The sequence below is a fragment of the Orbicella franksi genome, chromosome 14 (assembly GCF_964199315.1).
Source record: "Orbicella franksi chromosome 14, jaOrbFran1.1, whole genome shotgun sequence".
In the NCBI taxonomy this organism is placed as follows: Eukaryota; Metazoa; Cnidaria; class Anthozoa; order Scleractinia; family Merulinidae; genus Orbicella; species Orbicella franksi.
Genome location: NC_138158.1, coordinates 22,015,357 through 22,040,129, shown reverse-complemented (window position 1 = coordinate 22,040,129; position 24,773 = coordinate 22,015,357). Strand labels below are relative to the sequence as shown.

Below are 24,773 nucleotides of genomic sequence, written 5' to 3'. Positions count from 1 at the left end.
TCCACAAGTCCTTTGGCGAATTTTTCCCAGACATGATAATGAAATGTTTCATAAAAGAAAACGATGACATGTCAAAATAATAAATGCCAACTGTCAGGCGGTTTCGACTGCTTCAACAGTAGCGAATCTTGATAACGAAGCGCCCAAAACTCGAAAACGAAAACACACAGATACTGAAAACAAATCCAAAAAAAAAACTGACAAAACTCAAAACAGACTAAGAGAATCACGTCAAAACTCGAAAAGAAAGCCGTCGAGAATGTCAACTACTCCCAGAAAAGTTGGGTGGGGGTGTGCGGCCCGCTTACCAAAACCCTGACCCTGTTTATGACTAAAATCTGCGATATTCCCTACTCTATTTATGACCTCGACCTGACTAAATATTCGACACCCTATTTATAATCTGACCATTAAATCAAAACCCTAGCTCTGACCAATGTTAAATTACCGCAAACATAATTTGTGAAGGACTTTTGTTAATTTTCTTTTCGATAATCATGAAAAAGTGGCTTCTTCTTACAAATATACCCATATCATCAAGGCTAGAGTGCAAAAACCATACCCTATTTATGACCAAAATAGGCTAAAATCGATGCACTATTTTTGACCAAAACGGCTGAAAAACCATACCCTTTGGGGCCGCACATACCTATATAACTCATATAAGGGAGTACTCCTCGCCGGGGAAATGGAAGTAAGGTGGTCCGTTGGGCAGGTAAAATTAGCCTCAGTAGTCTTGTCAAAGATCAGCAAAACAATGAGTTAAGAGCATGGATTAATTTAAAATACATCCATTTGCGTCATTGCCCAGTATCTTTCACCTAATTTGGTACCAGTAAGCGCATTTTGGTACAGTCTATCACTGATTATAGACAGTACCTAAAAAATGATGTACATAATTGATTAGGCACGGACATTGCACACCTATTGGGCAAGTATTATTTTAGTGGAGGCAACTGAAAGTTGAGAATTTCAAAAATTTTTTCCTGCCCTGGAACTTCAAAAAGGGACACTCAACAAAGGAAGGATTGTTGTTATCAATTTTCGTAAATTACCGCCTCCTGGCCCTGTCCTTCCTCAAGCCCCCTACCTACCCCCATACCAGCCCCTTCCGTAAAAGGCAATCCTCCCTCCCCCCTTGTCGTAACCTTCACTTCCCCCAATTCTCTGATCGACCTCTTAATCGCAGTACATCCCCGAAACCGCCACTCCATTCCTCCTGTACCTTTCCCTTCTTTCCCTCTCCCAGGTTCCTGCTATCTTGTGCCGCTCCCCCTTCCTCACGTCCCGACACGCTATTCTTCAAAGTTTCCGCCAACTGGAAACCCCTCTTGAACTGCTTCACAGTTTCTCAAAAGGGCGGGGGGCAGTTGAAAAGGGATTGCCAGGAGTCAGGAACTATGAGAATTGAAAAAGAAAAGGCTGCGATGAAAACCCAGTCAGAAGTTCAATTATGGCAGTCTTGCCATGTCAGATCCCCTTGCCTTATACCTTAATTCTAGAGGGAGAAAGATCACATGAGGCCAGCTCTAAAATATGTATTCAATCAGAAAATTTCTTGACAGATACACAATTTTAAATGTTCCGACATGCTATATCCTACCAACCAGCAGATAATTTATGTCTTCACTCTGATACGTCAAAACATTTCCAAAATTGTGAGAGCAACACAATTTTATTATCTATCCGAAAGTTGGAAACTTAGACCATAATTTCACTCACAAACAGATGTCATACCTGTAAAGTTTGAGCTGTACTTGTAACGAGATATACTTTGTACAAAGAACTTTATTTTCTCATATGTAAAATGCTGTAAATAAATCACGGCATATATAGCTAACGATATGGGTAGATTTACTATAGATTTGAGCGGTAGAGCGAGATATACTCTGTATAAAAATCTTTTATCGTGTGATTATAAAATGTTGTAAATAAATGCATATGGCCTTGAGTGGCTTTTATTTAACAAATAAAGAAGCCTGAGCCGTGTATTACATTGTGATAACACACACGACGGGCATTTGAGAACACGAGGGAAACACATGTAGAGTGTTCTCAAATGTCTCAAATGTCTGGAGTGTTTCATCTTGTGTAATACACTGCTTAGGCTTAGCTTAGCTTCTTCGTTTGCTTTATGATATAGAGGCAATGTGAAGAAAAGAACAATAAACACGCTTTTTCTACGTTTTATACTCTAATTGACCATGGGTTTTCGACCAATCAGAGCGCGCGCAGGGTCCTATCTATATTACAAGTCTTTTTATAACAACGAGAATGAAAATGTTGATGTTTTACGTGTCCGAGAGGCATTGACGGCATTAAATGGAACCCTCGACTAATCAAAGACTGACCACTGAGTCTAAAATGCCTAATATTGATATCGATTTTCCCTCATATGATATCAATAGCTATTAGTATAGGCAAAAGCATATCACCAAGATAGGTGATATGCTTCTGCTATAGGAAATCGTATGAATATTATGCGAGTGCGATTAAGGATTTAGACACTATGAGTGGTATTTGAAAATTCTCTCAAAATTGCACTCGCCTAAAGGCTCGTGCAATTTGAGAGAATTTTCAAGTATTACGAGTAGCGTAAATCCGAGCTTTCATACGATTACTCATTTATTATATGACTGAGAAAATTGCGAATGCGTGCACGTTAATTAGCATTGCAGAATTAATTAACGATAAATTGGCCTGCTCTTAGCCAATCACAATGAAGTAATTTTCTCAGTCGTATAATAAATGATTATAAACATCAAGAAATACAACTTCAATGGACGTTTTTTACTGGACAGATGACGATCTGAATCAGGGAAAGTTTTAAGGAGAAATCCGAGAGGAAATCGAGCAATTTCAGTTTTTAATGGACAAAAACCTTGTACCAGAATAACTTTAAGTATATTACAGTCCTTTATGCATTTTCTAAAAGCTAAAGATATAAGAAGTACGTTGTCTGAAATAACACCAAAAACAATTTCCCATGGGAACTCGAGAAAATAAATTTCAAAGCTCAGAAAAAATACAGGTATGCAAATACAGGTAAAATCATATTTCATATAAACTTCAAAATTTGTTTTCGACGTTTGGGCCGGGTTGTTAATTAGAAATGATTTCTTAGATTCTCAAGAAGAAATGATTTCTTCTGGGTTAGGAATGTAAGAATTATGGTTGGGCAGCTATATCTCTTGCCAGCATATTTGTTTCGCCAAGCTGAAATATTCACTGATTATAAAACCTTGCCTCGACATATTATTTTTTCACGTGAACATTTTGTTAAAATTTAGTAAATCGACGAATTACTTGTTGGCAAATTTCAATTACAACAAATGAGTGTTTTCGATGCAAATTTAAATTATCTGTTGTTTAGAACAATCTTCCCTGATTTAGTTTTTAGAAGATATAAATGATCAAAAGTCGAATTTTGTTGAAAAACATTAAATGTTCTGGGGCCAGTTGTCCGAAGGCTGGATAACGCTATCCAGCGGATAAGTGTTAACAAAACAAACCACGCTATCTACTGGATAGTGATAATAATAATAATAATAATAATAATAATAATAATAATAATATTTTTTTAAAATTGTTTTAATGATAATAACAAACTTTATTGAGTACTTTTCCATACAAACTTGAATCTTACATGTATCTGGTAAAAAATTCAGAAATTCTGTTGTTCCTTAAGTTTTCGGTAATTATAATAATAATAATAATAATAATAATATCAAAATAATAATAATAATAATAATTTATTATCATCATCGTCATATCATATATGTCATGATATCATGGTTACTACAACTAATACTAATACTACTGTCATCATCATAACATAATAATAGTAATAATAATAATAATAATAATAATAATAATAATAAACTTTATTACCGTGTCTAAAATGTTTAGCTGAGGGGAAGCGTTCCCTCTACTAATTGTTGACACCTACCTAAAAAAAATTACAACCATTACAATAATAAGAAAAATTTATCCGGTCGATACCATCATCCACCCTTTGATCAACTGGCCGGGCCAGGACGGTAAATCCTAACACATTAACTGTGTGCTCAAATTTGGTTCCAATTCAATTGTCATTTATGTCTTCAGAAATATAACTAATAAATGATTTTTATAAGTAAAAGTCTTTGACCTAGGCCTTAACGTACTTGAGAGTTTTGAGAAGATATTTAGAACGATCGCACCGAAGTTTGCAATAGAATGCAGATAACCTCGGTACCATGGTTTTGGCCGATCGTTACTCGAACTTGGGGTGTCTCCATGGTGAATTCCTTCTTAGCGGCAATTCGTCGCGCAAACGTTTTCCTATATTTGGCCCTTACCAATAAAATAGTACAGGGGATGTTTTTTGTAGGAAAATGAATGAATCTGGGTCATGTTAACCCAGCTCGTACACCTGATATGTAGTATGATGACTTGTTACGCTAGGCTGACGTGGCAATTTCTGGAGAATTTTGGTGCCTGTTCTAATGTGAAACTATTTTCAGATTCAAAGGTGAATCGGCGACAACTCCTCAACTGTTAACTCACGGTTCCCCTAATTGAAGAAAAAAAATCGCTCTCTGATTTATCTCCATTTATAATTATATCTTGCACCAAAATTTTAGCTGATGAAAATGGTGACCTAAATAGTTAGCTGTTGCATCAGGGTTCCCGGAAGAGGACCGGAAGTGGTAAGGCTTCCGATAGTTCCCCGAACACGTGACGTGGCGACAATCTGTTTTATCATATAAACAGTTACTATGCGGAACAGTTATATATGAAGCATTACTTGGCTTTAATACTGCACTTCCAAAGTCTACCTAACCTATTTCCCCGATAGATCATTCACTACGGCCTTTCTAGTACGTATGCCGTTGACGAAGGGTTTTTCTCCCGAGGCGCTTTGAAAAGGAAGATTTTGTAGCTACATCTGCGATGGCTGATCGCGAACAAAGAAGTAAGGATTGTGGTTTTGTTATTTTCTTGCTCATAAGATGGTTATGTATCGATCTCTCGTCATGTCGTGTGGATGAGTTCTTCAATCGCGAAAGATGTGGAAGTGTACCTTCTAGACCTTCTAGATCTCTCTCAGATTTGGTTCCTTTCATGCTTCATGCAGGCGTTAGAGATGAAGTTTACACGAACGCGTTCAACAGAGTTACATCAACATCTGTCACCATTTGTGATCCATATATCATATTAAGTAAATTGATTACGTATTGTTATTAGTCCCTTCGATTCGCAATATATCCAAGATGTCTCTGTGAAAAACTTCAAGCTGGCGTTTTGTAGGAATTCGAATCTCCCGACATCTTTCATTATGCTAATTTGAGTTTCGATTTCACTTTCACATATAATTTAAACAACCGTGAATTAACTCGGCTGCGTAATTTGCATTTTGCGTTGTTTTGGTTTTTTTTGGCCGTTAGGGCGGGGTTTTCTCCTAATATTCTGCCTATTTATGGCTATTCATGCCGTTTCGTAAAACTATCTCGCCAGAAAACTCGATGTTAACAACGACAAATCGAGTTGTATCTTAAGTTCAAAGTCCAGGCAAAGTCTCTCCATGCCAAGGTCACACGAAATTCCAAAGCATGCTCAACATAGTCACAGCGAAATCATCATTTGCTGTTTATATAATATTTAGAAGTTTATATCCTTAGTTTTGCTATGTTATAAACTTTGCGACAACATCTATCAGTGAGGGAGTGAGGAAGCGGCCGTTCTGTTTTGATCGTCACGCAACACTTGGAGAGTGATGTTGCGTGACGGACTGTGTACGGGTGTCAGCAAGGAATTCCCGTGTCATGATTCACAAATTGACATATCTACACAGGGATTTACATTATCCAATGCTATTGCTGAGCAGTGGAACAAAACACAATATACGGCTGTTTTGAGAAAGGTTATCGTATCAGTACAAAAGCGAAAAAGCATAAAAACGTGCACGACAATATCGAAAGGTATTATGGGCAAGAGTGAATCACGGTTGCTTGATTGCAGACGATTGAAGCGAAAGGTGTTTCAGCATGATAGAAGGAAATAGCACAAACACGTGTATACATGCTTTGTCCTCCCTTTTTGCTGAAACACCGTGAACCCCAATGAAGCAACGATAAACTATTATCGGCTTCAGCTCCAATTTTTTTTTTGTCACCAAAACAGTTAAAGAGCTAATCTTCAAGCTGGGTGCTCCAGATGATACAGAACTCCTTAGCATAGCTCACGACATTGTAAAGATCTGGAGACCTCTTGGACTGGCTTTGGGATTAAGAAATTCTCATCTGGATGAGATCGATGAAGATCATTTTAAGGCGCTGGACAGGGCTTACGCCATGCTGAGAAAATGGAAAGAATCGATGGGATCTGAGGCAAATTACGAGAGACTGGCTCAAGGGCTTGGTCACCAAGCTGTTGAAAGGCGTGAATTGATAGACACTTACTGCCGTGACAGAGGTAAGTAACACAACAACGTAACGCGTGTTATAATAAAGATACAGTTTCGTACGCAAGTTCTGGATATGTCTAAATGCCTGGAAATTCCGATCCCAGAGCTCGCGCACTTATATTGTAGGGGTGTCTCTTGGTGACCATCACGGCTCCTTTCAACATCTAAGTCACAGTGGTGGCAAGAAGGGAGATCTTACAGCCTGGAACAGACCGCTAGAAATACATCGTTTTGATTTGGCTTCACCGCCATTCTCAAAACCAACGCTATAAGAAAAGTCATAATGGGCTCCTGGAAATGTATACTGTAATTAAATAACGTCAACTGTCTTTTGAGCTTGTGAATGGAGCCTGGGCTCGATTTTTCGGGTCCAGCCAAGGGCATCCCGGAGAGGATATATATAGGGGGCCCCTTTTTGAACAGCGGCTAGTTAACGAGACAAAAGGAAGACACACCCGGCTACGAAGTTTTCGGGTGACTGAAAATATGACTTGATCTTGTAATTTTTTGTTCACAGACGCCGAGTTAGCTCAGGAAAGAATGGCAAAGCTTGAAGTTTCACTCAAAGATAATAACGTTGTTCCACAAGGTACGAGGGTTACTTGGTGATTTTGTCTTGTTAGATATATAGTTTTGTTTATTTTCTCGTCTGCCCTACGGTGCATTTAGTAGTCACTGATTTTAATTTAAAATTAAAGTTTTTCCGAAATGTCACGACAACAGGTCGGCAAACAACGATAGGTCCACATTTTTACCAGAGTTCTTATTGGATTGATACATCATCACTTGTCCAAACGCACACGTATTCGTACTATAAGAATGCTTTGGAGAACATATAGACAACTTGTAGTTTGATTTCGAAGGTAAAAGCAAATAGGTTTTAGGTTTTTATGCAGTATTTCTGAAGAAAGCCTTGTGTGTTGTTGGGACAAGGTCGAGAAATTTAAACTTTTAAATATGGAAGATGTAATTGTTAAGAAGATTGTTTATAACCTGTTTTTTATTCTTAAATTCGTCTTCAGCTGAGACTCCGAAAAGAGTTCTTCCTTCCGTGGAAATTCTCCCTGGTAAACCGTTTCATGTAACTCAAAGACGAGGAAAAGAGATACAAAAGATCAAAGACATTTACAGCGAGTTGAGCAAGAGTGCAAAAGTTTCCATGGTAACGGGAATATATGTGAAAGGGCCTCCGGGCTGCGGGAAAACACAGTTAGCGAGGCAGTTTGGAAAAGAGTTCATAGAGGAGTGCGAAAGTCGCGGCGTGAAATTCCCGCGAATTGTAGCTACCCTACACGCGCAGACTCCAGAGTCTCTGTTAGAGTCGTATAAAGAACTGCACGAAAAACTGGAAATCCCCAAAGAGCGCGAAATACAAGGAAGCGTACGCGAGCGGATTAAGAGTTACGTAGAAGATGTTAAAAATTATCTCCGCGAAACGTCAGCTCTCTGGTTATTGATCGTTGATAATTTAACGGTGAATGACCCACTGCGAGAATTTTGGCCAACACCCGAGCAAGACAGCCCGTGGGGGAAGGGGTTGGTGCTTGTAACGACTCAGGACAGCGAGCTCGTCCCCAGATCTCACGCGCATGCCAAGGTAATGACGCTGGATTCAGGAATGGAAGAGGCCGATGCCATGGGTTTGTTGAGGGCAATATCAGGCTTGGATGTCGATGAAGATGCTAAAAAAGTCGCTAAACTACTGGGCCATTATCCGCTTTCCTTAGCTTGCGCTGCGGTTTACGTTAGGCAGATGCGAGAGGACCGCCCGTTTTCCAAATTTTCGTGGAAAAACTACCTTTCAAATCTCGAAGAATACTTCGCATATCTCGATCATTCTGATTATACGCATCACAATCCATGTTATCCGCAATCAATGCTGCCAGCGGCAGAATTCGCTGCACGACGGATGGCGGTAAACAACGAAATACTCCGAGCTGCCTTCGTGTTTCTTTCGTACTGCTCTCTCCAGCCCGTACCTTTGGACACCGTTGCTGATTACGTTTTGCGCGAAGCTAAAGCGCGCGGTGACCCAAAGATTAGAGTACCTGATGATATCAAGGTTAAGGTAGCGAGATGCTCTTTACTCATTTATCCTGAGACTGGTGAGAGAGGAATTGAAGTAGTCACGCTTCATCAAGTCATGCGTCTGGCGTTTTTACAGATAAGACGGAAACCGGACGTAAACAAACCTGCCAATGAAGAAAAATCTGCTTACGTGTCTACAAACAATGTGGATAAACAGGAGCTGAATGGCGTACTGCAATCCTTAAACGAGGCTTACAAGCAAAAGAAAGGCGAGCTCAAACAAGAAGACATCGCCACACGGATTCTTCTGTGTCCGCATTTGAAGGAATTCGTTGAAGGAGTTGAGCGAGTCCAGTGGATTGAAAGTAGCTTGCTTGTTCAGGCGTTGGTGTACCTGGCCGACGGACTCATTCACGTTGCCGGGGCAACAGACAACCATCGTGTGGCGCTTCTTGAGCGGGCTTACAAGATAAACAAACAGCTTTGCTCCACTGATGTAAACGCCTGTGCCTTGCTGTGTGATTTGGGTTACACGTATCGCGAGGCTGGAAAACTGGATAAAGTCATTCCAATTCTAGAGGAAGCTAACAAACTTTGCGAGTCACAATCTGACGCGGAGTGGATGAAACAGCGGTCAGAGCTTTTAAACATCCTCGCATTTACGTTTCGGGAATGCTTCCAGCTGGATCTCGCGAAGGAGTACATGAAGTTGTGCGTCGACGTAACCAAGAAAGCTCACGGAAAGAAAGCTGTTCCAGTCGCGGAGAGGTTGTGTAATCTTGGAGTCATTCTGCATGACCGATGGGAAAACGAAGAGGCCATTGAAGTCCTTGAGGAGGCCAGGAAGATTGCGGAAACTTGCGATACTTCCGAAATGTTTATCCGCGGCCAAGTGTTGAACTACACGGCTAAAGTGCACCTCCGTTGGTACCTGGGTCTGCGCCACACACATCCGAACGCGTGGAGCACCAAAATGCATCTGAAAGAGTCAGACTCGCTCCACGAACAAGCGTTGAAAATTTACCACGATCTTCATGGAGATCAACACAAATTTACAACTGGAGTTATGATGACCTACGGAACAGCGAAACTGCATTTAGGAGAGGTCGACCAAGCTTACGACATGTGTCAAAGAGCTGTTCAAGTGTATAGGAGTTCGGGTCATATCGCGTGGCCGCGCGCGAGTACGCATCTCGCAGACGTTCTGCTAATGCGCGGGGATTATGTTCGTGCGAAGGAGGTTTTGGAAGAGCTGGTACAGGTGCACGAAGATTTGAATCTCACAGTCAGCCCTGGTGCGTTCCATCATAGAGCGCTCATGGCGGAGGTTTGCGCGCACCTTGGAGACGTGGAGACTGGAAGGAAAATCTTGGAAGAGTGTCTTGAAGTGTGGAAGGGAAAAAACTTGCACCCTGAACATTACTGGGTTGCCCGCGCGCGCGCGTTCCTCGAAGGACTGAGATCGCGAGAGACACGTGAAGAGAGCGCTCGAGGCGTGTATGAGTTACCGGAAGAACTATGTTGATTAAGAGATTTTACTTGTTGTGTGAAACGAGCTAAAGTATTAAAGTATAAGCTCACCGCATGAATTCACCAAAGCTTAGTTCTGGGAACGAAAAACCCTTGCGTGGATAATACGTTAACATCCTTCGTGCTTTCACACGAGTTCACATACCCATTCAAATGAAGTAAATGTGCTAACAAGACTTTCATGAAATTGTCGCTATAGTTTAATACTGATTCAATATGACACAAAATAAAATTGAATTGGTGCCGTTTGTGACTTGCATAGAATCTTCAACAAAAATGTAATGTTATTTAACGCTCGCTTGTTATAATTATTTAAGTCGTTTTAAATATCTCCGCACAGGTAAGAAAACGGGTTATAGTAATTTTATATGCTATGAAGTTACTTGCTTTTAGCAAAAAAAAAAAACAAAAAGCTTACAAAATAAAGAATGCTCTCCTTTTACATTTACTTTGTACTTCTCTAAATTTCATTCCTTGTATCTTTTGAGGATTGCATATTTTCGTAAGTTAAATCTGATGCCGTTGAGTGTGGATTCTTATAACGCAATGGTAATTCTTGTATTTTGCTGACCAATCGGAATCACAAAGCACGTTTCAAAATTTTCCCCCGAGTTCCTAAACTAGTCGTTACATAGGGCTGTTCCAGCAGACAGATTACTATAGCTAAAAATTGCGTGGCTTTTCGTTTGGTTTGTTAGAAAACTTGTACAATAAGCTTCAACCAATCACAGTGAAGAGACATGTAATGGCGCACTAGCAAAGCGCGGGAAAAACGGCGCCAGCAAATCACGACTGCCTTTACAAGCACATGATTGGTTAACAAAACACCATATTCACTCATAGCCTGCGAATGCAGAAGGATTTCGCAGGCTAATTAAAATCACTCTGGAAGTACGCCGGAACCAACTAAAAGGCCTAAAAAACTCAAAACGAAACAAACAAAAATGTTGGAAACGCTTAGTGAAGGATTACTCTTGTACATGTTCATTTATGGCGCATATCTCTTGGCCCTCCCACATCGGTGTAACTATAATCTCCGCCTCGTCTTCCTCATGCTCGCCTATATTTTCCGTTTCTTTCCACACGTACTTTCCGAGCTGTTCGCAGCCCGAATCGAACACGTACTTGCCTCGTCCTCTTGGCTTATTTTCTTCAAAGTTTCCAACATATCTGTGATTTGAATGGATGAGATGTCCCTCCTCTTGCATCTTGCCGTGAAACCATCGGCCATCGTAGCGGGACCCAGTCTCCTTGTACGTATACACTCCGTGGCCATGCCGGCTTCCTAGGGCCCACTCTCCCTCGTAGGTGTCGCCGTTAGGGTATGTGTAAGTTCCCAAGCCACTTCGTAAATCGTTGATCCAACTCCCCTCGTACTTAGATCCGTCTGGATACAGGAACACGCCTTCACCGTTTTTCTTGCCCTCTATATAGTGTCCCTTATATCGCGCGCCATTTTTGAACCTATAAAGTAGCAAAAATTCACCTGTGACCTCAGTAGACCTTCAGACCTGGCTATTTTTACAGTTCCTAAACGCAGACACTTTCAAGAATCGTGTTTGTCAAGATTTGTTCAATTATCATACCCAAATTTGCAATTAACCAATCTGAAGCATCCCACGATATCAAGTCACTACCTCGATATGGCTACGGTATGCCATGCTCACTTGACCGAAACGCCTAATTGCATCTTTTTGGTAGCTTTCGGCGTCATATCAGGCTCGTTTGGTCTCGCCATAGGTATCTTGGCTATTAAATAATCAGGAATTACTCCAATATATACGAACATTATATTACAACCTATAGTTCCTTGACCGTGTTTTGGTGATATTGTTCACTTATGCTTCATTGCTTTTGGATTTGACAAGATCAGCAAACAACAGTGGTAAGATAGGAGCCCAAATTCTCTGTACATAGTACAATAATACGATATTTGTCAGTAAAGAGAAGTTATAATTTTTTCAGTATGTTGAGATCAGCTTGCAAAGCCTTTATCGCGTGACTTCGCAAACACTTTTATATGGTTGAATGATTCCATCTTCTGAGTGCATTCTACGGTAAAACTGCGGGCATGCTGAGGCGTAAAATTATACAGGTAGCAGTAAATAGAAGGCGGAACTTAGAAATCAGTGTACACACTGCAAAGGCCGACTGGAGATGGGATCAAAATTCTAAGTAAAATTTTGATGTAAAAAAAGAGCAGAATAAAGGAGACAAAAAAAAAACTTAATGGTATAACATGCAAACTTCAACGCCAAAGCTTGACATTGTAGTCATTGTGACAACCCTTACTCAGTGGCCTCGTATTTCCTTCCCATAACATCAGTTTTTCACAGAATCTATTTTGAAAGAAGACTGGAGCACACGATCTTTAGATGGTTTTGTTCCACAAAAAGAAAATGCCTATTAGAAGTCGAAGCGGCATTATACGCCTCGGTAGAGGCTCGTCCAGTCTTATCTCAGTTCGCGCTTCAAAAGGCCGATTTCCCGTCAAGCGAACATCAATAATAAACAAGTTCAGTGTATACAATTCAGTTTGTTATTATTTTTCTACATATTACTTATGTTAGGTCTAAAACGTAAGCCGACTGGTGGAATCGGCCCAGGTTGCAAGAAAGCTCTCTCTTGAGAGCGTCGAGCATAAGCGAGCTACTGAAGCCAGTGAAGTTATCGTATTAGTAGTATTAGCAGTCTTTCTCTTTCGTTCGTTTACGTCTGTCGTAATTCACAACACTATCATGCATCTCACTGTGAGAGAATGCTTGCGGTGTAGAGTTAGCTCGCCTTTTAAAAAAGCACAGATGAACTGGAAATTTGACAGAGATAATTGGCCTAGGTGAAATAGTTTATTTATTATAATGCGAACGCTTCAATGCTTTGATTGAGAGGCAAACGTACTAACATTCACTGATCAAATATAGCGCGGCTGCGGGAACGTGCGCGGTGTTTCAGGCTGTACCAAAAGAGAGGTGACTTAATCACACAATTTACCTGTAAACTCCTTCGCCGTGTCGCTTGCCGTTTTCGTAATAACCTTCATACGTATCCCCGTTAGGCAGCTTTGCTCGTCCAAATCCGTGCCGTTCCTCCATCTCGTTTCTTTCGCCGTCATATTCACCGAGATACGGCAGTCCATCGTCATCTGGCAGCGTTTCTTCATCAGAAGACATCTTTGTGCAAGAAGCAATGGATCATCCACAGCCCTTGACTCGCTACTTCTACCGTTCCAACTCGGAATTGTGATCAGTGTTGTTGTGAAGTGAATCCGTCTCCAAGAGACATGAACAACGAAACCTCTCAAAAATAGCCCAGGGGTGTAAAGTTACAGGTTTGCGGGGAGCCGGAAATTCTTCACCCGTGAAAGAATTTTTTTAATTTGTGACACGCACATGGCACGCGTGACCGCGCGCGAGTAACACAAACTTTTTATAAAGATTTGACTTGACTGATATAAACAAACCAAAAAAAAGAAAAAAAAAAAAAAAAAAAAGCGAAGACTTCTACCATCGAAAAATAGCCAAAACTTACTTAGTGAACTAAACTCGAAGTTGAGGGCTGGAGGGTGGGGAACTTCTGTAACTCGCAAGAAATTATCTTCGTATCTGCAGAATACATGAGCTTGTTCTTTTCTATTTCCAGGAGTGTTCTAGTTGCTCAGTGGGCGAGGAATTAAGAAAAGACTTGCTCTTTTTGTCAGAGAGAAAACAAAATTTCCTCTATAAACCCACCCTCCCCTGGACAGGTCTCTCTTTTAAAACGTCTCGTTCCAGTCTCTATTGGACTTAAAATCCAACATGGCGGAATCAGATGAAGAAGTTGATGTCGAAGACGTTTCCGATGGCGAACAAACAACCAATTTACGAGGCTTGGGCGATGACGATCAAAAGGACAAATGGTACGGCAATGTATTAGGTTTCATTTGCAATAACTTTATTTTTTAAAAGCTTGACCTTAAGGTTAAATGTAATAAAACTTAGACTTAAACTTACATCGAGCTGGATTTTAAAGTTATGAAATGGTACATGTATGTATATTTTTTTGATCAATCTTATTTCTTTCAGGTATGATAAAGACATTGGCAACCAGAGTTTTTTGAATTCTTCCAGTCTCCCATTTTCGTCTGAGTATTGTGATCCCAATTCGTGGCTTTTGGATACAAACTCGGTGAGATCAGCTGTGCTTTTAGTAAGCTTTTCTTGTGTGGCAGTGATCTGTAAACAACGAATTTATATTAGTCTTTCCGTTCTGTCTAGACTCTATAAAATGAATAACCCGAAAGCTTCTGTGAATTCTGTAATAATTTATGATCACAGAATTTTAGAAAACGTCTAATAAATTTACTTGGTTTTTGCCTTTTTTTTTTAAAAAAAAAAAGCTTTATCCCCGACATATATATATAGTGAGTGAGTGTTAACGTGCATGCACTTTTGCTGTTTAACAAAAGAAAAAAAATCTTTAACTATCCTACCCTAGTTCCAAATGTTTTTCTTAATTTTTCTCCGCATTCGCGACTCGTGTTCACCGCTTCACGGCTGACTCTTGCGGCTCTCTCATGTTTCAAGAAAAGAGAAAAATCAAGAGAAACCTCTGGTACCAGGGTACAACTAGCCTATTTTGATTATCAAAGGAAGTGATGAAAGCTCAAAAATTATGGAGAAAAGGACAACTACCAGTAGCAGCTACTCTGTGTTTTTCTCTACTTCTTGAGTTCTTTTGTCACTTCTGCAGTCATGAAGTACAATTGAGTCTTCTTTAATTGAATATGATAGAATTTAGTGCCAGTTTCGTTCCCTTTGTTTTATCCTAATAAACAGTGATTTAGGCATATTTATTTTCTATTTGTTTTTCCTTGACATCCATGGCAATGAGTAACTCCCTTTGCATATTACTGTGTAGATATAGATCTAGCAGATATCAGTTGTCTTTTGTTTTGTAACATTAACTCTACATATACAATGTACAATAATGATGACTTCTGATGTACAATATGATGACTCCTCGGAGTATGATCCTTTATGTCCCAAGACTTCTCTAATACCTTTATCCCAGGTACAAGAAGATACTCAAAGTTCTTCACAAAGATTTTTGAGAATCTTCATGTATAATCCTGAAGGTCCTCAAGTTTTTGCAATGAAGCCTTGTTGGATCCTTGAGGACCCTACAAGATCCTGGTAAAATCCTCATGGAATCCTTGAGGATCTTGAATGATCCATGCAAAGGTCTTTGCAATGATTTTTGATTAGATCTTCATGAGATCCTCATCATATCAAGGGTTTGTTAAGATCTGTCAAAGATCATATTATGCTGTAGATCCTTAAAACACCTTTTTTGGTGTCCTTGGTAGGGCTTAGAAGATTGCAAAAAAAAATTACTAGAGATCCTGCAGATGTTTTTTTTTTTTTTTTTTTTTTTTTTTTACCAGAGTGTTATAAAATCTATTAATAGGTAACCACACAAACAGATAAGGGGAATTAACTAGGTGATCACATTACACATTCTCCCAGTAGGCTCTGTAAGAAATCTTTAGTGATTAGTAAGAAGATTTGACTTACATTCAAGAATTTTGATTCAACAGGTTTGGTCCTTGGATCCTTACACTGATGACAAAAGCAGGTCAACCATTGAAAAGATGATTTTAGAAGAACAGTATCCTTTACATCCCTCACTTAATTTTACCATGCAGTGCTTATTCCATAATGCAGCCAAAAAAACAAACAAACCAAAGGATTAAACAACCTCCAATATTGTCCAGTGGCAAAAAATTTACTCATCCTCAGGGGTGTCATTAAGGGCCAGGCACCGGGCAAATTGACCAGCTGTGAGGAAGATTTTGCCTGCCTGGTTTGAGCATCTGAAGGAAACTTTATCTTACAGGTGTATAAGGAAATTCAGTTCAAAATGGTTTGCCCGCCTGTGAAAAGCAGTTTCTCCCCCCCCCCACCCCCCCTGCTGAAAACATTAATGAAAACCCTGTATCCTGGAATTGTGTTTGGCAGCTACGTGTTGCTTTATGTATGTTTTTTCTGTACTTTGAACACTGATCAAAACAGTTTGAATCCTGTACCTGGCTCAATAGAAGGACTACTAAACAAAGTCTCATTTCCTTCTGTAATTGATTCAATTGTGACATCATCAGCATCACATCTGTGCCAACTCTACCAGATTATGTAGACATCAGCCAGGTACAGACTGAATCTCACAGTCTTCCATTTGGGTCTTCAAATCTCAGTACATTTTTCACTCTAACTCACTTTTGCCAATTTTTGGGATTTTCTGGGGAAATGTTGAAATTTTTTAGGTTTTCTTTTTTGTAGTTGAACGAGTGGAGCTCTAGTTTTAACAACATTTCCTTAGGGTCAAGCAAGCAAAATTGTCAATCTCCCAGGTTTAATTTTTTTTAGGTTTCATTGGTAACTCTGGAACCTTTTAGTACCTTAAGAGTAAAGCCAGGGATGTCTGCTTGTTAATTTTCTCTTGTGTGTACGTGTATGTGATTTTTTTTGTCAGAAATTATTCCTACAGCTTTGCCTCCTTAACTCTCACTTAGAATGTATGCCTATAGGTCAGTATCAGTCAAACTGGAGCACTCACCAGCGGGTAAGATATTAAAATTTGTGCTTCGTGCTTTGTGACTTTTTTGTAAAAATTTTGAGCTGCTTGTTCACCTTCCCTGTAAATGCAAAAATTTTTGTTATTTTTCTTTTCAGGGGACAAGAAGAAACAATCTCATGTTGGAAGGTATTGAATGACTCACTAAGATAATGTCAGTAACAACGTTTTACCTGATATTCTTTTATTAGTATCACCCAACTAGTGGACTAATGCAAATCCTGCATTTTGATTGGCTACGCTACCAGAGGACTATTGGTAATAGTCCTCGAGTAGCGAAATTGGCGCAATCGAGCGTGACGCTTTCTTTCGTTTTATTTCCAAATAAACATTAATTCTTTAACTTGCATTTGCTAACTTTATTATTGCCTTTTCTGTCCGACTAGTTGGGTGATACTAAAACAATTAGACCCTTCGCTCTCAAGGGCCACAGGTCAATAGCCCATTCAGCCTCCCCTCATGAGCTATTGACCCATAGCCCGCAAGGGCTGCGGGTCTAATTGTTAATTATCATGCTTTTAACTACACATGCCCACAAAGAATTTCGATAGGGGCTAAATGCAGCCACTGGTAGTTTTGTATAATTTGTATGACGACTGTTTGAACTCCCAGCAACTAATGACAATGATATAGTAACTGTATCCTACTCTCTGCCTTACCCTCTCTGCCTTACCCTATGATGTTCTCCTTTTTTGTTCCTCGAGACATGCAGTTTTAATCATTATGGTTGTCATTATCTTTTTCCACAAGAATGTCAAATGCAAGTGTTAAAAAGAGCGCTGCAAAAGCTAAAAAGTAAGATATTATTATATACTGTAACTTAAAAGAGCCAGAGTGCTTATTTGATGTTATTCTTGTTTAATAGTTTTATTTAATTAATAACTTTGCACAAAAGTCCAGCCACACAATTATCACAAGTAAATTGGTTTAGACACAGACAGACATAGGCGTAGTAATTTTTCTTGGATAATTCTGCCCAAGGTGGAATGATGCAATGAGGTTAACCCTATATGAAGCACCAACCCATGAAACAAGGCCAAACCACAAAATGGGGAGCTCTGTGCCCTACTCTTTGCTATAAGTGTGTGGGTTCTTTAATGTCCCCTGCTAACCATGTAACACTGAAGAGGTAGACGACTGGGCGTACGGTTTATAGTCCTTATCTGAGAAGACTTGAATGTCTAACGATTTGTAGATGTAATTACAAAGGTAGCAAAATCTCCTCAGTTATTTTAAGACCCTGTGTTGGTCTGGTCTGGGGCTCAAACCCTCAACCTCCTGCACAGTCTGGTACTCTACCCACTGCGCTAAGCAGGTAGCATTTAAATCTGTCAAACAGCATGTTGTGGCAAATTTGAATGTGCTAACAGCACTTCAAACCTGTGTCCATTTCCTGTGTTGAGGAACAGTACTGTGGTAACTGAATTCCAAGAGAATCCAGAATTACTAATAATGGGTTTTCAACTGAGCTCTTATATTGCTTGTGTGTACAGGGATCAGCAGCCGTCTGTGACTCACAGGAAACCCTGGACAGTTGATGAACAGGAACGTTTTGAACAGGGGCTGGTAAGTTTCTAGTGATCTGCGATTTTGGTAAGTAGGGTCAAGCCTTCCTTTAGTATATCGGGCCAGTTAGTTAATTTTTACAGACAGAATTTTAAATATACCCGTATTTGTCTGTTTCTCTTGCTTATGGCGTTATCAACAACAGTCAATTTTCTGGTATGGGCTTGACCAAGAGGAGAAAACAACAGAAAACATTTCCATCGTCCAATTTAGCTCTCATTAGACCTCCAAAGAGTGAAAAAAGTATGGAATCCTGTCTTGATCCTCTTGGTATAGCGTTGAACATGACTGCCGGGTCTAAGTCTTGCAGTTAAGGTTTTAAATTTCTAAATTGTTTAAATTTCAGAGGCTGTATGGACGTAGTTGGACCAAGATAGCAAATATGATTGATACTCGAACAGCACTCCAAGTGAAAAACTATGCCAAGCAGTATTTCAGACAAAAGGTAAAAAACAACATCAGCTACCAGACTTCGATACTTCTTATGAAGAAATGCCAGAGAACATGTAGCTCTACATCGTTTGTGATTGGTTCTTGCTCGGTTTCGAATTTTCGCGCCCAAGTAACAACCAATCAGATCGCGCGCATCTCTGTAGAGTCATTCGTCATCAGCGTGGAATTTGTCTGGTCCAGTCCCCAACGTCTCACTAGCAGGGGACGGAGGGTTTAAAGACGCACCGGCTACAAAAATCACAACAAAATACTGTCAGTAATATATCTACGACTCGTATTTTTACAGGTTTCAAAGTATTCTGTATTTTACCCATATTCCACAGAACAAAGTTCTCGCAGAGTCCCAAGCAATACAAGGAAGTACAGAAGAACAGTCCAAGGACAGACTTGTCCTTGCTGATGTAGAGGATGTGGTAAATGAAGATAGTGTTTTAGAGGATGAAAAGGTCCTTCAAAATACATTTGTGTCGTCAATTGTAGATAAAGACAGACCGCAGAATGAATCGGACGAAGATGTTGAAGTAGACATTGATGGATCGGACAGCGATGAGGTTAACCCTTGTTTAATTCCAGGTACATATAATAAAAACGTTTTTGTTACTCATTAGAGAGCGGTCATTTTAATAATTAACCAAGTCATTACATCCAGCCAAACACAAGAAACAACTCAAACACTTACCAGGCAACGCATAATTTGACCAATGAGAATTCGGCGCCAAAAATTAAAACACGCAACCTTAACCAGTTCCTGTACGGCGTTGTCCCAGACCGTCGCGGTCAATTCATTTTGGTGACGTAACCAAGACAAACGGCCAGGGCAATTTTCACTCTTTTGCCTGGATCATGCCACCCAAGACTGATTAGCCGCGCTGAAATATCGAGGCCTGGGAACTAGGCAACATGCAACTTCATACAAAGCACAACAAAACAGGAGTAAGCAAGTAAGCGGGAGTGAGTGACTGTTTTTATTACTGGTTTGCCAAAGCTTGGTTTGTTTGTTGATTCTTTTAGTTTTTCGGCGTTGACAATAGCGCTAGCCGGGATTTCTGCTGCTCTGTCGGGTTCGGTTTCCGAGGGTCTTCCTCGAGAAAAGCGAGTGATTGAGTTCGGAGGGAGGAGCGTGTTCTCAATTTTCCGAACAGCAGCTGGTAAATGAGCCTGCAATAGGGCTTCATGTTGGAACAGTATCTACATCGAGTGCTAATATATTCTCATTTTCGTTGCAGGTCAGACTACGTCTTGCCCCGATGCGGTTTATTCAGCGCTCGTTCGAGCTGCAGCAGTGGAAAATCAGCAGGTGAAAAAAGTTGAGCTTTCAGTTATTTTTAAGCTTTGCGCTCACAAGTTTTTTTTTCTTTTGACAAAAAAAAAACGCAGTCTGGTTTGATCACAAATTTAGAAGTTAGATCTGCATATACTGGCTTAAAGTTTGAATCATAGCTCGGCTTTTGGTAGACGAAACAAACGAAAGTTCATATTTTTTACAAGAGGGAGGCAGGGCCTGACCAAGACGGGTTATCATTGATGTGGCCTGTGTTTGTTCTTGGTTTTTACAATTTAATTGTGAAGTATTATGGAATTCTTCTCGTTTGTTATTTTCAGGATTCATTGGTTGACGAAGGCGATTTCACCAGGTTAGAAAAGAATCATGTCAATGAAGTGCTAATGGATGCGTCGACAAGTCCACCAGAGCCAGAAGGTAGTGCCTCTAATATCCTCGATGTCAAGGGTCCATTGATTGAGGTAAAAATACCATCGAAAGAATATGATATTCCAGAGCTGCCTTCCTCATGTTTGCGGTGTGAGAGGACCACTAATCCTGATGAGGAAAGTATACTTGACAAAGAGATAAAAAGTAATGTGGGTCACACAGATAACTTAGGTTTTTTGTTAGAAGATGATTGCCATTTGACACAAGACTATGCACAGCGTTTGTCTCTTGAGGGTAAACCTTTTGCTGATGACATCAGCGATAAAAGTTTGGTTCTGGAAAACACTCGGTCCTTAAACGAAGATACGGCTGAACAATCTTGTGAGCTTACGTCAGGTGAAAAGTCTACCGATAATTTTTCCAATGTTGACAATGTTCCACTCGATGTCATCGCTTCCCGTCCACAGCAACCGTTGCCCAATGACAAGGACTGGGCGCCAGTGACGTGTGGTGAAGGTACCAGCTCTGAATTCATTGAGTCCTCGGATCGCGAGCACCCTGGGGCAAACGTAGGCTTCGACACTTCAATTGTTATCGACAGAAATATTATTCAAGACGTAGAAAAAGAACATAATATGGAGTTTTTTATGGGGCGCGCTCTCAAGACTCCGGAAAGATACATGAAAATTCGCAACTATATTCTGGACATGTGGGAGAAAACTAAACCAAATTTTCTTTTCAAAACGGCCGTGCGAAGCGGTCTTCGAAACTGCGGTGACGTGAACTCTATCGGAAGAGTACATGCTTTCCTAGAGGACATTGGAGCTATAAACGAAGGATGTCTTGAAAGACCGGTTCCCCGCGTTAGAGAACAAGGCGAGGTCACCAATGTAAAGGAACCCTTCCACATGGAATCCTGGGTAAATTCGCTAAGGCCTAGGAAGAAGCGACAGAGAAATATGGACGGAGACTGGGTGGACTCTAGCAAAGCGGAAGGGATGACAATACAGGTAACAGGGATTTTCCGGCTTACATTTTGCCTCGGTTTCAAAGCGAGTCTTGGTACAAAAATACGTTAGAGTTGTGCGAAAGTGAACATGCAAGTAAACGCTAATTGTATGTGATCTTTTATGACAGAACTTATGACGAAAACCAATCGAAAGTGAGTCGTACCTTGTTATTGTCAGTTCTGTTGGTTCCTTGTTGTGGACGTCTTACATTGTTAGAACGGCGGAAGACCCCTCCCCCAACCAATATAAACTGATCAGAGGTTCTTAGTTTGCCCTGATCGCGGATTACTCGTAACCTTGCCTCCAGAAAACATTTTCATCGAGAGATGTGTCTGCTAATGGAAGGTTAAAAATGTGATATCTTTAACTTCATGCATTGGGTCATAAGTTAGCCGGAAAGGGGTGAGGGGAATTTTGTTTAGCAGAAGATCAAAAGAAAAAAAAAATGTTAAATGCCAATTGAAAAGCCTCCATTAGGCCATACTATTTGTATTTCAGCATTTGTCACCAAATGAGCAAGTTCAACATGAAGAGGTCCATAATGAAAAGGGCTCTCCGTCAGTACCCAGGAAAAGGCCCTCGCGAAACAAGCCCTCTTACGACCCGTTCCTTCTTGTTCCGTGCCGCAAGTTCCCAACTCGTAGTGCTGTGCCTTTTGATGTTCTTATCCAATCAGAAACCTTGGTGGTCATGGACACGCACGCGCATATGTCAACTACCGAGGTGATTGGTCTTTTAGGAGGCACTTATTCGCATGATTCGAGGAAATTGAAGGTAATAAATAGCCTTGCAATGTACTTATATAAATTCTGTTCGGCTGGTAATGTTTCAGCGATTTTTTTCTTTCAAGTTTGAATGTTTGGTGCGAAGCAAATTAGATGAAGCATGGCTTCTATTTAGAGGTAGAGAAACAAACTTTGAAATAAACTTGTCCCATAATGTTTTCTTCGCTGTTGTTGTTGTGATCACTGCGCGCTTAATTCTTCCCCCACTCGAGATCGCGTGAGACTGGACCCGAAAAATTCCATACTGATCATGTAGCTCAGTGATTGGTTGTTTCTTGTGTGCACGGCTGATAGATTCGTTAATCGTTCCTGGCTTTCCCTTGTTGTTTCATCAGGTTTCCAAGGCCATACCATGTCGGAGTTTAAGCACAGGACTACAATGTGAAATGGATCCTGTATCCCAGACCCAGGCCTCTGAGGAATTGGCTCTGCGAGGACTGGCCGTTGTGGGCTGGTACCACTCGCATCCAACATTCGCTCCCATTCCCTCTGTGCGTGATATCGAGACCCAAGCCAAATTCCAGGTATGGTTTTAGAATTAAGACTTATGGTAAATTCCTTGTGCGTAAAAGTGATCAAGTGCGTTACTTTCAGGTCCCTAGTTTGTTGAGTTTTAGCTGGAATATTTTCGGAGTTCTCGGGGAAACAAAACGGATGAAAATTATAGGAGTATTGAATTACATTTTCGTCTATATATAGTCTTTTGTAGGACGAAGTTATTTCTTTCATGCAAGAATGGGAGGTGTGTAACACTTTGAGTTTCTGCTACTCGCGCCAAGTCAAACTATGAGTTCGGTCACCACAATGGGCACAAATCTGCAGTTTCTGTAGTTTTACAAAGAAAAAGCACAATATCGGAATTGGAGATGGGGGAAGGTTGTACTTGTTTACATTAATGTATACCAAAAATGGGGCGAAGAGTGTTCGTTGGTAAGGGGAAGAGCTTACTAAGTAGTACAAATGCGTCAGCAAACATCCCCCCTCTTTGTTTAAATCAGTGGATCATCTTGCTTTTATTAATTTTCTACAGGAATGGTTTGGAAAGGGTGGCGCGCCATTCATTGGAATCATCGTCAGTCCGTACAATTACAGTAATGTATCCAACCAATCACAAATAAGGTGCTTGACAGTTAGTGACGAGTGGGAGTCTGCTGGCCAGTACAGATTGCCGTACCAATTTGACTACGAGGTGTTCGGAGATGAAGCTGACTAGGACGACACGGTGGAACAAGTTAGAAGCATAGCGGATGATTACAGAAGATATCCCTTGTAAGTATAGCTGTCACTTCTGTAAACCACAGTTCACAAGTGTTGTGTTCTCAACTAACCTGGAGGTTTTACCTGTAATTTCATTCATTCCCTGTTTCACCCACCCCTGTTGTTTTAAGGGCAAGGCTCATTATTTCTGTTCTATGTTCTATTGTTTTTTGCCCCAACTCTGTTAAAAGAGCTCAGTCACAGTATTTTGAGTTATTTTGGCCTGATACAAAACTACCTTTAAATTGAAGGAAACCTGAAAATGGTAGTTTACCGTAGTAGTTTACCGACTTTCTACTCCTCATATCGCAGAAAACGTGCATAGTGATCAATTTTCATGTTCTTTCTGGTAAAAGAAAGTGGGCCTAAGAAAGCTCTCTGCCGAGAGAGAGCACGATCTCATATCATCGTTCCCAGGGCGCCTCCCAATCTCTAAGGGAAAAGCACTGGAACGAAGCTGAGACTTTTCACAACTCTCCCCTGAAGGTTTTAGGAAATAGTTTTTAAAATCTTCCATCGTCTCTTCTTCTTTTCAGTCGGGTTCAACTGAACAGACGGTTTGGGGCCTCCACAAGCCTCGACCTCTTGGATAAGCTGTTGGATTCTTTACGGGCCCGAATCAACAACACATCTGATGATAAAAAAGAAACATTCTTGGATAGGTTGAGGAATACTATCTCTGAAAATATCAAACTCCAAACACCCATCCAAGATAACGAGCATAGAGAAAATTCCTTACAAGAATAACAAAGTGTAGCTACGCCCATAGCCACGCCCCTAGTTACGCTCATAGCCACGTCCATAGTCACGCCCATTACTTTGCATTACATTTTCTGTTTATAGAAAGAGTTCTCTTGGCGTTTTAATATTTAAATTTATGTCTACATTTTCTATTTTATTATATACACCAAGAAAGGCCACCCCTCAATGATGGTGTACATACAGAACACAAAATTGTAAAATTGTATACTAGGCCCGAATTCTTGATAGTTCTTTTTATGACAAAGCTAGGTAAATGTTTATTGTGTACAGAAAAACAGACCACGGATATTTATATTCCACAAAAGTATTTATTAAGGTAAAAGGATAAATACCGGTAAATTAAAACTTACTGCTGTTATTTTTGGTGACCCCAATAACAGCTGCGAAAAGACTTCATACCAAAAGATGCAAATATCTCTTTACGGACAGCCGGCTAGCGCTGTTGTTCATACCCCAGGGGCTGGACTCCCCTATAACAAGGCCCAGGGGGTGCTCGTCGTACCTCTTAGGGTTAAGGGTGTTCAGCCTCAAAAGGTCGACAGGGGGAGTTTTCGCGGTTTTCAGGATATTGAGCCGAAAAAATATGCCAGGCGATAATTTCTTGTGTTAGAAATGGTACCGGCTTAGGGGTAAAGAAAAAAATCAAGCCAAGCACTTCACTATGGCACTTCTTA

General features: G+C 40.4%; 3 protein-coding genes across 4 annotated transcripts; 2 read left to right on the top strand and 1 right to left on the bottom strand.

Annotated features, from left to right (window-relative positions):
* Positions 1–4,772: 4,772 nt before the first annotated feature.
* LOC145467042 (uncharacterized) lies at positions 4,773–10,418 on the top strand. Its single transcript, XM_081450562.1, has 4 exons — positions 4,773–4,957; positions 6,166–6,456; positions 6,966–7,037; positions 7,471–10,418. The coding sequence occupies exons 1-4, from the start codon at positions 4,936–4,938 to the stop codon at positions 9,999–10,001; spliced, it is 2,916 nt and encodes a 971-aa protein (XP_081306688.1). The 5' UTR covers positions 4,773–4,935; the 3' UTR covers positions 10,002–10,418.
* Positions 10,419–10,526: 108 nt separating this feature from the next.
* Positions 10,527–13,176, bottom strand: LOC145467045 (radial spoke head 1 homolog). The gene is made up of 2 exons (XM_081450565.1): positions 12,998–13,176; positions 10,527–11,470 (listed from the first exon to the last, which is right to left on the bottom strand). Exons 1-2 carry the CDS (start codon positions 13,174–13,176, stop codon positions 10,975–10,977), a joined length of 675 nt encoding a protein of 224 aa, XP_081306691.1. The 3' UTR covers positions 10,527–10,974.
* A 624-nt stretch (positions 13,177–13,800) lies between these two features.
* LOC145467043 (histone H2A deubiquitinase MYSM1-like) lies at positions 13,801–24,433 on the top strand. Of its 2 annotated transcripts, XR_014042009.1 has the most exons (15): positions 13,801–13,901; positions 14,068–14,170; positions 15,582–15,652; positions 16,554–16,603; positions 16,714–16,744; positions 17,366–17,410; positions 18,109–18,181; positions 18,528–18,626; positions 18,958–19,207; positions 19,861–19,931; positions 20,237–21,295; positions 21,794–22,069; positions 22,416–22,604; positions 23,111–23,349; positions 23,874–24,433. XR_014042009.1 is itself a non-coding variant. In XM_081450563.1 (14 exons), exons 1-14 carry the CDS (start codon positions 13,801–13,803, stop codon positions 23,291–23,293), a joined length of 2,601 nt encoding a protein of 866 aa, XP_081306689.1. In that variant the 3' UTR covers positions 23,294–24,433. The 2 variants fall into 2 exon arrangements, 1 of the variants encoding a protein (XP_081306689.1); XM_081450563.1 differs by having other exon boundaries at positions 23,111–24,433.
* The last annotated feature ends 340 nt before the right edge of the window (positions 24,434–24,773 follow it).

Coding starts and splice junctions, on each gene's coding strand:
- LOC145467042 (XM_081450562.1), top strand. CDS start 4,936: ATGGCTGATCGCGAACAAAGAA. Junction 4,958..6,165: donor GGCTGATCGCGAACAAAGAA/GTAAGGATTGTG, acceptor TCACCAAAACAG/TTAAAGAGCTAATCTTCAAG. Junction 6,457..6,965: donor CACTTACTGCCGTGACAGAG/GTAAGTAACACA, acceptor TTTTGTTCACAG/ACGCCGAGTTAGCTCAGGAA.
- LOC145467045 (XM_081450565.1), bottom strand. CDS start 13,176: ATGTCTTCTGATGAAGAAACGCTGCCAGATGACGATGGACTGCCGTAT. Junction 11,471..12,997: donor CACGGCGAAGGAGTTTACAG/GTAAATTGTGTG, acceptor GCTACTTTATAG/GTTCAAAAATGGCGCGCGAT.
- LOC145467043 (XM_081450563.1), top strand. CDS start 13,801: ATGGCGGAATCAGATGAAGAAGTTGATGTCGAAGACGTTTCCGATGGC. Junction 14,171..15,581: donor GGCTTTTGGATACAAACTCG/GTGAGATCAGCT, acceptor TTGATTCAACAG/GTTTGGTCCTTGGATCCTTA. Junction 19,932..20,236: donor CAGCAGTGGAAAATCAGCAG/GTGAAAAAAGTT, acceptor TGTTATTTTCAG/GATTCATTGGTTGACGAAGG.